At 30.7% G+C, this 13,416-nt stretch overlaps 1 protein-coding gene and 1 long non-coding RNA gene across 2 annotated transcripts in view; one reads left to right on the top strand and one right to left on the bottom strand.

Moving 5' to 3' along the window:
- Window positions 1–12,449, top strand: part of rau (RA domain-containing protein rau) — a 79,353-nt gene extending 66,904 nt beyond the window's left edge. The window contains exons 3-6 of the mRNA XM_073967544.1: window positions 3,696–3,869; window positions 3,963–4,072; window positions 9,028–9,352; window positions 9,421–12,449. Coding sequence (XP_073823645.1) covers window positions 3,696–3,869; window positions 3,963–4,072; window positions 9,028–9,352; window positions 9,421–10,371 — 1,560 coding nt within the window. The 3' untranslated portion in view covers window positions 10,372–12,449. The remainder of the gene's footprint in view (window positions 1–3,695; window positions 3,870–3,962; window positions 4,073–9,027; window positions 9,353–9,420) is intronic.
- LOC141393918 (uncharacterized) overlaps window positions 1–13,416 on the bottom strand; it is a 242,695-nt gene that overhangs the window by 111,706 nt on the left and 117,573 nt on the right. The window lies entirely within an intron of this gene.

The raw sequence follows: 13,416 nt of genomic DNA, 5'->3' as shown, positions 1-13,416 counted from the left end.
TTTTTTTTTAAAAATCCAAGATTACTGAAAAAATATTTTTAAAATAAATCCACGATTATTGAAAAATAGTTTTTTTTTAAGATATTTTTTAAAAAATCCACGATTGTTGGAAAATATTTTTTAAAAAATCGACGATTGTTGAAAAATACTTTTTAAAAAATCGACGATTGTTGAAAAAATATTTTTTAAAAAATCCACGATTGTTGAAAAAATATTTTTTAAAAAATCCACGGTTGTTGAAAAAATATTTTTTAAAAAAATCCACGATTGTTGAAAAAATATTTTTTAAAAAATCCACGATTGTTGAAAAAATATTTTATAAAAAATCCACGATTATTGAAAAAATATTTTTTAAAAATCCACAAATAATTTAAAAAATATTTTTAAAAAAATCCACGATTATTTTTAAAAAATACACGATTACTGAAATATTTAATACAAATATTTAAAAAAAATCCACGATTATTGAAATAAACAATGTTTTCAAAATCTTCGATTATTGAAATAAATATTGTTTTTAAAATCTTCGATTATTGAAATAAATTTCTTAAAAAAAATATATTTTTTTTTAAACCACGTTTGTTGCCAAAAATAATTTTTTTTTTTAAATCCACGATTATTGAAAAAACCACAATTATTGAAAAATATTTTGTTTAAAATCCACCATTATAGAAAAAATATTTTTTTACAAAATCCACGATTATTTTCTTTAAAAACCACGATTATTGAAAAAAATATTTTGTTTAAAATCCACCATTATTGAAAAAATATTTTGTTTAAAATCCACGATTATTGGAAAAATATTTTTTTACATAATATTTTTTTACAAAATCCACGATTATTTTGTTTAAAAACCACGATTATTTTGTTTAAAAGCCACGATTATTTTGTTTAAAAACCACGATTATTTTGTTTAAAAGCCACGATTATTTTGTTTAAAAATCCACGATTATTGAAAAAATATTTTTTTAAAAAATCCACGATTATTGAAAAAATATTTTTTTAAAAAATCCACGATTATTGAAAAAATATTTTTTTAAAAAATCCACAATTATTGAAAAAATATTTTTTTAAAAAATCCACGATTATTGAAAAAATATTTTTTTAAAAAATCCACGATTATTGAAAAATTATTTTTTAAAAATCCTCGATTATTACAAATTATTTTTTAAAGAATCCACGATTATTGGAAAATTATTTTTTAAAGAATCCACGATTATTGGAAAATTATTTTTTAAAGAATCCACGATTATTGGAAAATTATTTTTTAAAGAATCCACGATTATTGGAAAATTATTTTTTAAAGAATCCACGATTATTGGAAAATTATTTTTTAAAGAATCCACGATTACTGGAAAATTATTTTTTAAAGAATCCACGATTATTGGAAAATTATTTTTTAAAAAATCCACGATTATTGAAAAATTATTTTCTAAAAAATCCCCTATTATTGAAAAATTATTTTTTAAAAAATCCACGATTATTTGAAAATTATCCACGATAATTGAAAAATAATTTGTTAAAAATCCACGATTATTGAAAAATTATTTTATTAAGAAAATATTTTTTTTAAAACCCAAGATTTTTGAAATAGTATTTTTTTTTAAAATCCGCATTTATTAAGAAAATATTTGTTAAAAATCAACGTTTATTAAGAAACAATTTTTTTTTTAAATCAACGTTTATTAAGAAACAATTTTTTTTTTTAAAATCCAAGTTTATTAAGAACATATTTTTTAAAAAATCCAAGTCTATTAAGGAAAAATTTTTTAAACATTCCACGTTTATTAAAAACATATTTTTTTAAAAAATCTAAGATTGTTAAATATTTTTTAAAAAATCCACGTTTATTAAGATCGTATTTTTTTAAAAAAATCCACGTTTATTAAGAAAGTCTTTTTTTAAAAATCCACGTTTTTTGAAAGTTATGTTAAAAATCATGTTTTAAAGGAACATTTATTTCAATTGCACATTTTTAAGTCTACTCTAATACTCAACAGAATCACACGCCTAAATGCAGGCTACATAACAGAAAAAAATTATTTTATTTTTTTCACCCTCTGAACTGCCACATATTTTTTCTCAATATACATGTGTTTTTTTTTGCCATAGAAATGGCCATGTCTCAAGGGGTGTTGGAATGTACAACATATTTCATAGAAACAAAATTGGTTACCCAAAGTATACTTCAAGGGTGTTGAGTTGAGGACTATATTTCATTAAAGCATACTTGAAGGGAATAATTCTTGGAATATGTAGACAAAATAGTTGAGAGAGTAAAGTGGAATACTTGTTATTGTTACTATAAAAAAAAACTTTATTGAAATGTACATTAGATGAAAGCATACTTTAAGGATGCGTATGTATAAAGTGCATACTTTTAGGCTAAGGCGAAAAGGGTTTCAATTTAATAAAAAGACAAGCATTTGAGAATTTTAAAGATTTTTTAAGAAGTCTAAAGACTGTTATAGCTTTCTAACTATACCAAGTTTTTTAAGCCTTCTGCGATTTTTTTTTTTTTCAAAATTTGTTTTAATAAAAAAATCCCACCTATGAACCTCAATGTTGCCCATTTCTATTCCCCACATCACTTGGAGCATAACATCATCATAAAATATGTCCGATTAAAGTTACGTGTACGCATATTTTCATAGACACGCTTAGATACAAACATTCGTATGACCATATGTTTCGCCTATGCGTCCAACAACACACCCACCATTTGAACTTCAGAACCCAACAACAACATTAATTGCCGGTGTTGTCGATAATGCTAACAAATTAAACTGTTGATGTAACGTTGATAAGCTTTATGCGCAAAATGCACAGCAATGAAATGGAAACAGCAAAGGGAGTTAATAAACCCGAAACGGATGCATTTGAATGCACTTCGTTTTTGTGCTCGCTAGAGATTTTTTAAAACCCTTACCACAAAAAAATTAATAATTTCGAAAAAAGGGATTTATGCTACATTGAGTTTAAATTCAATAGATTTTTTTGTTAAGTTGGCGGAGTTGTATGTTTGAGCTGAGCTGCCTGATTATTACTTCCCTTCCAGCATGTGGGTGTGTTCAATTTAGTTTTCATTATTCACAAAATACCCACTTAAAACGGGGCATAATTAAACATTATAATGGGGGGAGACCCCACATTTTGAACGTGCTTATATTTCTCCTTTGTTGTTGCTTCTGTTTTGCCCATTGTTGCTTGGGCTTTTGTACCAGCCCCTATGCATATCTTTTAAGAGTTACCTAAACATGTTTGCCTTATTTTATGAGGTATGAATGTGAGCTGAGTATTGTTTTGGAATGGAGCGTTGTTTTGTTTTTCTGCTTCAATGAACCGGATACATCTTCTTCGTCTGCGGACCTGAACTCTTTTCATTACCTTTCAGGCCGGCTATTGTATTTTTGTCGCTCATAAAAAATCAATTGCTTGGAACAATAGTAGACGGATTGTTTGCTGTAGTGTTAAGCTTTCTTTCATAATTCTTGTTTAACGGCCAGCCAGGCTGTTTGGCAAATAAACAAAAAACTCTCTTGAATCCTTTCAATCTCATGAACATGCCGAAGAAAAATATCACAACACCAAGACGACAAAAATTGATTTCTAAGAAATAAAGATATAAAGCAGACACCAAAAAATTCCTTGAATTATGTCTTTAATAAAAATATGTTCTTTTCCTTTTCTTACAGATGCTCAAACACGTACAAATTTCACCCCTACGCAATCGTTCCGATTCAGTGTCGCTGCGTTCAAGTACATCATGTGCCTCCTCAATGTGTGGCAGTCCAGAACCGCCCACAGATATACAACGTTCACCATCACGTGCCTCCAGTTATTCCAGCCTAAATGAACAATTACCTCAGGTAAGTTGCGTCAAAGCGGCCAAATACTCTTCTTTCTGATTAATGTGTGTAATTTGGTAATGATTTAATGATTTGTTCTTGGTTTTTTTACAGACCACCATTAAAGTTTTCACCAGCTGTTTGAAAATTGATATTGAATACAAAACATTGGGCATACAATGGGATACAACCAGCAAGGAAGTTATAGCGCAATTATTAAGACGGTAAGTACAGTATTTGAGAATTGAGAAAAGAGCAATAAAAATTAAATTAGTAATAACACCACAATTTGCCATAAGATGCGGTTGGAATTGCAATTTAATGTTGAATATACACACGAGGGGAAATTATGTGCTTCAAAATATACCTTAAGTATTTTAAAACTCCGCAGTAAAACGTGTTTAAAAGTTTTCAAAATTGTTTATTTTTATAATTTTCTTTTCAAGAAGATCCTTGAAAAATTCTTATAAATTATCCACGCCTATTGAGGACCCTCGAAAAATTCTTATAAATTATCCACGCCTATTGAGGACCCTCGAAAAATTCTTATAAATTATCCACGCCTATTGAGGACCCTCGAAAAATTCTTATAAATTATCCACGCCTATTGAGGACCCTCGAAAAATTCTTATAAATTATCCACGCCTATTGAGGACCCTCGAAAAATTCTTATAAATTATCCACGCCTATTGAGGACCCTCGAAAAATTCTTATAAATTATCCACGCCTATTGAGGACCCTCGAAAAATTCTTATAAATTATCCACGCCTAATGAGGATGCTTGAAAAATTCTTATAAATTATCCACGCCTATTGAGGACCCTCGAAAAATTCTTATAAATTATCCACGCCTAATGAGGATGCTTGAAAAATTCTTATAAATTATCCACGCCTAATGAGGATGCTTGAAAAATTCTTATAAATTATCCACGCCTATTGAGGATCCTCGAAAAATTCTTATAAATTATCCACGCCTATTGAGGACCCTCGAAAAATTCTTATAGATTATCAGCACCTACTGAAGATCCTTGAAAAATTCTTATAAATTATCAGCACCTACTGAAGATCCTTGAAAAATTCTTACAAATTATCTTACGAATTTTTCAAGCATCATCAGTAGGAGATGCTTGAAAAATTCGTATAAATTATCCACGCCTACTAAGGATGCTTGAAAAATTCTTATAAATTATCCACGCCTAAAAGGAGTCATTTAAAAATTCTTATAAATTATCCACGCCTAAAAGGAGTCATTTAAAAATTCTTATAAATTATCCACGCCTAAAAGGAGTCATTTAAAAATTCTTATAAATTATCCAGGCCTAAAAGGAGTCATTTAAAAATTCTTATAAATTATCCACGCCTAAAAGGAGTCATTTAAAAATTCTTATAAATTATCCACGCCTAAAAGGAGTCATTTAAAAATTTTTATAAATGATCCACGCCTAAACAGAGTCATTTAAAAATTCTTATAAATTATCCACGCCTAAATGGAATAATTTAAAAATTCTTATTAATTATCCACGCCTAAATGGAGTAATTTAAAAATTCCTATAAATTATCCACGCCTAAAAGGAGTCATTTAAAAATTCGTATAAATTATTCACGCCTAAAAAGACTCATTTAAAAATTCTTATAAATTATCCACGCCTAAAAGGAGTCATTTAAAAATTCGTATAAATTATTCACGCCTAAAAAGACTCATTTAAAAATTCTTATAAATTATCCACGCCTAAAAGGACTCATTTAAAAATTCTTAAAAAATATCCACGCCTAAAAGGACTCATTTAAAAATTCTTATAAATTATCCACGCCTAAAAGGAGTCATTTAAAAATTCTTATAAATTATCCACGCCTAAAAGGAGTCATTTAAAAATTCTTATAAATTATCCATGCCTAAAAGGAGTCATTTAAAAATTCTTATAAATTATCCACGCCTACAAGGAGTCATTTAAAAATTCTTATAAATTATCCACGCCTAAAAGGAGTCATTTAAAAATTCTTTTAAATTATCCACGCCTAAAAGGAGTCATTTAAAAATTCTTATAAATTATCCACGCCTATTGAGGACCCTTAAAAAATTCTTATAAATTATCCACGCCTATTGAGGACCCTTAAAAAATTCTTATAAATTATTTACGCCTATTGAGGACCCTTGAAAAATTCTTATAAATTATCCACGCCTATTGAGGACACTTGAACAATTCTTATAAATTATCCACGCCTATTGAGGACCCTTGAAAAATTCTTATAAATTATCCACGCCTATTGAGCACCCTTGAAAATTTTTATAAATTATCCACGCCTATTGAGGACCCTTGAAAAATTCTTATAAATTATCCACGCCTATTGAGGACCCTTGAACAATTCTTATAAATTATCCACGCCTATTGAGGACCCTTGAAAATTTTTATAAATTATCCACGCCTATTGAGGACCCTTGAAAAATTCTTATAAATTATCCACGCCTATTGAGGACCCTTGAAAAATTCTTATAAATTATCCACGCCTATTGAGGACCCTTGAAAAATTCTTATAAATTATCCACGCCTACTGAGGATGCTGGAAAAATTCTTACAATTTATCCACGCCTACTGAGGACGCTTGAAAAATTCTTATAAATTATCCAGGCCTACTGCTGATGATTAAAAAATTCTCATAAATTATCCACGCCTACTGAGGATGCTTGAAAAATTCTTATAAATAATCCACGCCTATTGAGGACTCTTGACAAATTCTTATAAATTATCCCCACCTACTGCAGATCCTTGAAAAATTCTTATAAAATATCCACGCCTGAAAGGAGTCATTTAAAAATTCTTAAAATTATCCACGCCTGAAAGGAGTCATTTAAAAATTCTTAAAATTATCCACGCCTACTGAGGATGCATGAAAAATTCTTAAAATTGTCCACGCCTACTGAGGATGCATGAAAAATTCTTATAAATTATCCACGCCTACTGAGGATGCTTGAAAAATTCTTATAAATTATCCACGCCTATTGAGGACTCTTGAAAAATTCTTATAAATTATCCCCACCAACTGCAGATCCTTGCACAATTCTTATAAATTATCCACACCTCCTGAGGATGCTTGAACAATTCTTATAAATTATCCACGCCTACTGAGGATGCTTGAAAAATTCTTATAAATTATCCACGCCTATTGAGGGCCCTTGAAAAATTCTTATAAATTATCCACGCCTATTGAGGACCCTTGAAAAATTCTTATAAATTTTCCACGCCTATTGAGGACCCCTAAAAAATTGTTATAAATTATCCACGCCTATTGAGGACCCTTGAAAAATTCTTATAAATTATCCACGCCTATTGAGGACCCTTAAAAATTTCCTATAAATTATCCACGCCTATTGAGGACCCTTGAAAAATTCTTATAAATTATCCACGCCTATTGAGGACCCTTGAAAAATTCTTATAAATTATCCACTCCTATTGAGGACCCTTGAAAAATTCTTATAAATTATCCACGCCTATTGAGGACCCCTGAAAAATTCTTATAAATTATCCACGCCTATTGAGGACCCTTGAAAAATTCTTATAAATTATCCGCGCCTACTGAGGATGCTTGAAAAATTCTTATAAATTATCCACGCCTACTGAGGATGCTTGAAAAATTCTTATAAATTATCCACGCTTGAAAAATTCTTATAAATTATCCACGCCTACTGAGGATGCTTGAAAAATTCTTATAAATTATCCACGCTTGAAAAATTCTTATAAATTATCCACGCCTACTGAGGATGCTTGAAAAATTCTTATAAATTATCCACGCCTACTGAGGACGCTCGAAAAATTCGTATAAATTATCCACGCCTATTCATGACCCTTGAAAAATTCTTATAAATTATCCACGCCTACTGAGGATGCTTGAAAAATTCTTATAAATTATCCACGCCTACTGAGGACGCTCGAAAAATTCGTATAAATTATCCACGCCTACTGAGGACGCTCGAAAAATTCGTATAAATTATCCACGCCTATTCATGACCCTTGAAAAATTCTTATAAATTAACCACGCCTACTGAGGACGCTTGAAAAATTCTTATAAATTATCCACGCCTACCTAGGATGCTTGAAAAATTCTTATAAATTATCCACGCCTACTGAGGATGCTTGAAAAATTCTTATAAATTATCCACGCCTACTGAGGATGCTTGACAAATTCGTATAATTTATCCACGCCTACTGAGGATGCTTGAAAAATTCGTATAAATTATCCACGCCTATTCATGACCCTTGAAAAATTCTTATAAATTATCCACGCCTACCTAGGATGCTTGAAAAATTCTTATAAATTATCCACGCCTACTGAGGATGCTTGAAAAATTCTTATAAATTATCCACGCCTACTGAGGATGCTTGACAAATTCGTATAATTTATCCACGCCTACTGAGGATGCTTGAAAAATTCTTATAAATTATCCACGCCTACTGAGGACGCTCGAAAAATTCGTATAAATTATCCACGCCTATTCATGACCCTTGAAAAATTCTTATAAATTATCCACGCCTACCTAGGATGCTTGAAAAATTCTTATAAATTATCCACGCCTACTGAGGATGCTTGAAAAATTCTTATAAATTATCCACGCCTACTGAGGATGCTTGACAAATTCGTATAATTTATCCACGCCTACTGAGGATGCTTGAAAAATTCTTATAAATTATCCAAGCTTACTGAGGATGCTTGAAAATCTCGAAAAAGTTTTTAAAAATGTCTTTAGTTTTTCCAAGCCACCCAAGAGTTTCTTCAAGGTTTCTTTAGTTATTCAAAATTAATTTTCTGCCATTTCAAATTGTTAGTCTTCTAGTGCGCCCTCTCTATGTCATATAACAAAGAAATGTTCGTTCGCACATAACTGAGTGCCCTTTTTCAATTCACAGGGTAACTCAAATGAATTTTCTTTATTTATTTAAAAGAAATTTGTCCTTTGTTGGAGGCAAAAATTTGCTTTAGTTGTAAAAGGAAAGTCCTGACATAAAAATTCCAATCCCTCGTTCTATTATACTTATCTAGGATCTTTTGAGAAAACGAAAAAATCGCTGCTTTAAGGAATGTTGAATTAACAGGGTGCCTCACTCTATTTTTTAATTTTTCTTTTCCAAGTGTTCATTTCCCGCGATTTACTTATAAATTTCTCTCCTTATTCCCTTCCATTGCAGCCTAAAAATGCGCCACCGTGATCCCCGCCTCTTCTATCTGTCAATGGAAGTCTCTGTGCGCCGAGCTGGGGTTAAAACTGTCATGGTCTTGGATGATGATACCCGGCCGGCAATACTACAAGCCTGTCATCCCAAAGGAGAATCACGTTTCTGTTTACAACTGAAACCTGGTGGTTTGATACGTGTTCACACCTCAGCCCTGCTGCCCTCGTCGCAATACAAGTCGTTGGTAATCTCGGAAGAGACTACCTCAGATGAGTTGCTGCAATTGCTGCTGTCCTGCTATAATTCCATGGAACCTGTGGAACAATTCTCAATATATGAGGTAAGTTTTAAAATAATAAAAATGGTTTTGTTGTGATTTTAATTGTTCCTTTTTCTTTAACCTTGTAGGTTTGTCCCGGCCAGGAGTATCAGCGAAAATTGCATCCCGATGACATACCTCTAAGGGCCCAAAATGAACGTTGCAAACGTGGTGAAACTTGTCACTTTTTGGTTAGACGCAACCCGAATTATGCCAGACGTCGGCAAATTCTCAATGCCCTGGATGAAGTTGAACAGGCCTATAAGGCGGCAGAAAATTCTTCGAATTCAGAACAAAACAACAATAACAACAACAAACCCTTTGATGCAGATTGTAGCATGAATTCTTTGGATGATAGCAGCAGCCTTTTAGATATTTCCATTGAAACGCTGTCGGATGATTTGCAATCCCTCATGACAACCAGCGATGAAGATGATGAATGTGCCTCCTCAATTTCCAGCTCCTCAACAGATACATCCTCCTCCTGTGCCTCCAGTTCATCTTGTGAAGGTACGGCGAGCATAACACGTACCCCCTCCACCTTGACAGTTATTGCCAAACCACCTGCACCCGCATCTGAGACCTGTGGACAGTGTCAAAATGCCTATAAGAATTGTGATTTTTGTCAAAAGACTAGCACGAACAGCAGTTCTTCCAAGAATTCCTCCACACCCACCAGTTATAGTCCAGTTTATAATATTCGTGAGATTCGCACCGGCTCCCATTCATTTTCACCACTTGGTAGTGATAAAAAATTGCTGGACATGGAATTGAATGGCCGTTTTGATTTGACCACATGTCGCCCCATCAGACCCCAAAGTATGTATATGAGTAGATCGGCGACGGTACCTAGGGTAATTTTAGATGCCACCAGTGCAACAGAAACCACTTCGGCGGCGGTGTTGATACAAGATGTTAATGGTAATCATGCTAGGGCACCCATGAAATCTGGAAATGCTACCAGCACCACCACGACTTTGGGTGGAGAGGAAGTCAATAATAATCCTGCCAAGGGTTTGGGACATTTTGTGTATATTTAAGTGAGGGACAGGGTTTTGATCTTTGTTACTCTAGCTTGTTTTTTTCATTTCCAAAACAGTATTTTTTTCGTTAGGAAAAATTTGTAGATTTTCTTTTCTCATTTTTTGTTAGTGGAGAATGGCGGATGACTTTTGGGGGAATTTTGACCTCCAATGTTTGTTAAACTAAAAATTAAATGGGGTTGTTGGCAATACTAGATTCTGAGAGAGAATGATAATGCTGCTTTTGAGTTTGGCAATACTCCTCTCGAGGTTGGTAATACTTCTCAAGGGTTGGTAGTACTCTTCAACAGATAAAGTTCTTCGGACCTTAGGTTAGATCTCATTCTAAATTCTTGAAATTTAATTTTTTTTTGACTGGAAAGATCCATTGTGGTTGGTAATGCTCCTTTTGAGGTTGGCAATACTCCTCTAGAGGTTGGTAGCACTCCTTTAGAGGCTGGCAATACTCAAGTAGAGGTTGGTAATACTCCTCAAGAGTTTGATTACACATCTCACAACAAAGATTTTTTAGGGCCTTAGGTTAGATCTCATTCTGAATTCTAAACCTTTAAATCTACTTTTGATAGACCATTTGTGTGTCCTGCAAAACTTTGGTCGTTGTTTTAGTAGCAAAAAAATCTCGGCACCGTCACCCTGCCCTGTATGACTTTCGTGTGATTTTTTAATTGAAAATCTTCTCAGAAATCTTTTTACAAAAATGTTTTTAAGCTCAGAATAGATTCAATTGTGTGTTATATAATTGAAATAAATATTCTGTGGAACACCCTGTACCACCATATGCTTGGAAAATAATGCAACTTTAAAAAAAACTTGGTCCTTCTAAGTCATTCTCCGTCGCTCTTATATTTTCAATATTTATCGCTTTCCATAAAAAATCCACTCCAATGAATTAATAGATATACAAATAACATCTGATTTGGGACAGAATGATTCCTGTAACAATGGTATTCAGATTCAAAGAAAGTGGTCCTTCTTCTTTGGACAGAGATGTGCGTTGTCGGCAATGTCCCTGGCCTTGTATTTCTGTCATGTGGGAGCATCACATTAAGAAGAGCACTCCAAACTACATACCAAAGTTTATCCCATTAAATTTTTTGTTAATTTAAACTGCTAGGTTTCTTGTGCGCCCTCTGTATGTCATGTTATATAGATATTTTTGCACACACATTACTTAGTGACCCTGCTTTAAATTGCAGGGTAACTCAAACTAAATTTTATTATTTATTCAAAATAAATTGGTCCTTCGTTGGATCCAAAATGAGAAAATCTTGGCTTGCAAATGGAATTCCATTGTAGCCTGATCTTTTGAAAAAATTTACAGAGAACTGCAATGTCTCCAATATTTCCGGCCCTTATTTCTGTCATCTGGGACCATTCAAAATTCAGAGGAAATTGTCCTTTGTTGAACTTTTTTCTTCTTCCTAATTAATGATATTATTTTGTACAGAGAAACAGGATTTCTGTAACCTTTCTGGCCTTATATTGCAGTTATCCGCTTCAAGTGTCAATAATTGTCAGATTCAAGCATTACATGGTGATTCAAATATTGCAGTCATCCGCTTCAAGTGCCAATAATAGTCAGATTCAAGCATTACATGGTGATTCAAATAAAATATTTATTTCCTAATATTTGACACTCACATGAATTTGTATGGAAATAAATAATCTGCACAGAAGAACGATTTGATGGGAATAGTTTTGGGGTCTTTGGGAAGAAAGGAGGGAGATATAATAATATTTACATTTTTCAAAAATAAAAATAACGAAGAGCATAAGGAAAACAGGATGATTCAAATTAAAACATTTTTTTTCTTTAAAATGGGATAGCCAGAGAACTTTAAACAAGTTCTTCAAACTACTTGGTCTGAAATGTCCAGTAGAATAGTGATTTTTGTTATATAAAATAATTAAAACATAATTTTAAATTCATAGAGAAACGAAATGTTGTGAAAGGTCTCCGGAAACAAGGAAGAGTTATAGTTAATTTCAAAATTTCGTCGCACGTTCTCCACTAACCAAATTAGTCAGTAGTCGGTTAAACCGATTTAAAATTTAAAATTCTATGATAAATAAAATATATTTTATAATGTAAAAGTTATAACAAATTCTATATAACAAATCTCTTGAAAATCCTGCATAAGAGGCATTATTTTAAAAATAGAAAACCAAAATAAATATAAAAAAGCATCAAAAATTATTATTTTACCAAAATATAAATTAAGAAAATCAAGTGGCCTTCAATTTTGAAAATTTTATTAAAAAATTAAAAATTAAATTTAAATAAATAATTGAAATTAATAAATAAAAAATAAAATTGAAAACAAAAACAAAAAATTTAAATTTTACCAAAATATCAAATAAAATATATGTGGCCTTGAATTTTTGAAATTTTTTATAAAAAATAACAAAAAAATTAAATTAAATAATAAAATTTAAATTTAATTTAAAAACAAAATATAATTTTACCAAAATATCATACAAAAAAAAAACCATGTGGCCTTGAATTTTGCAATTATTAATAAAAAAATTATTAAAATTATGTATTAAAAAGTCATAATAATGTATATAATAATATAAATTAAAGTACACAAAACATAATTAATATAAATTATTTTAAAGTGTTTATTATTATTTGTTTTTCTGTAAAAAAATTACAAAAAATTTTCTTTTAATTAAATTAAATTTTTAAAATTATATTTTGGTAATATTTAATTTGTAAAAATTATTTATGTTTTTGTCATTAAAAATCGTTTTTTTTTTTAATTTTGTAATTTGTAAAAATTATTTTTATTTTTTGTCATTAAAAATCATTTTTTTTAATTTTGTAAAAAAATTCTCAATTTTTTAATGTTATAAAAAATCGAATGTTCTAATTTTTCTGAAGCATTTGTTATTTTCCAAATTTTTTATTTTATATTTTTTTTTTTAAATTGAGACCAAAACAATTCTCCGAAAAAAAACTTTCTTTTGTAAAAAACACATTTTAATTTTTCTTTGTAAAATTATATTTTTATTACAAACTTTTTTAATTATAATTATTCT

Source organism: Musca autumnalis, unplaced genomic scaffold (assembly GCF_047663935.1).
Source record: "Musca autumnalis isolate F117 unplaced genomic scaffold, ASM4766393v1 scaffold_2, whole genome shotgun sequence".
NCBI lineage: Eukaryota > Metazoa > Arthropoda > Insecta > Diptera > Muscidae > Musca > Musca autumnalis.
This window is presented reverse-complemented; position numbering and strand designations above follow the sequence as displayed.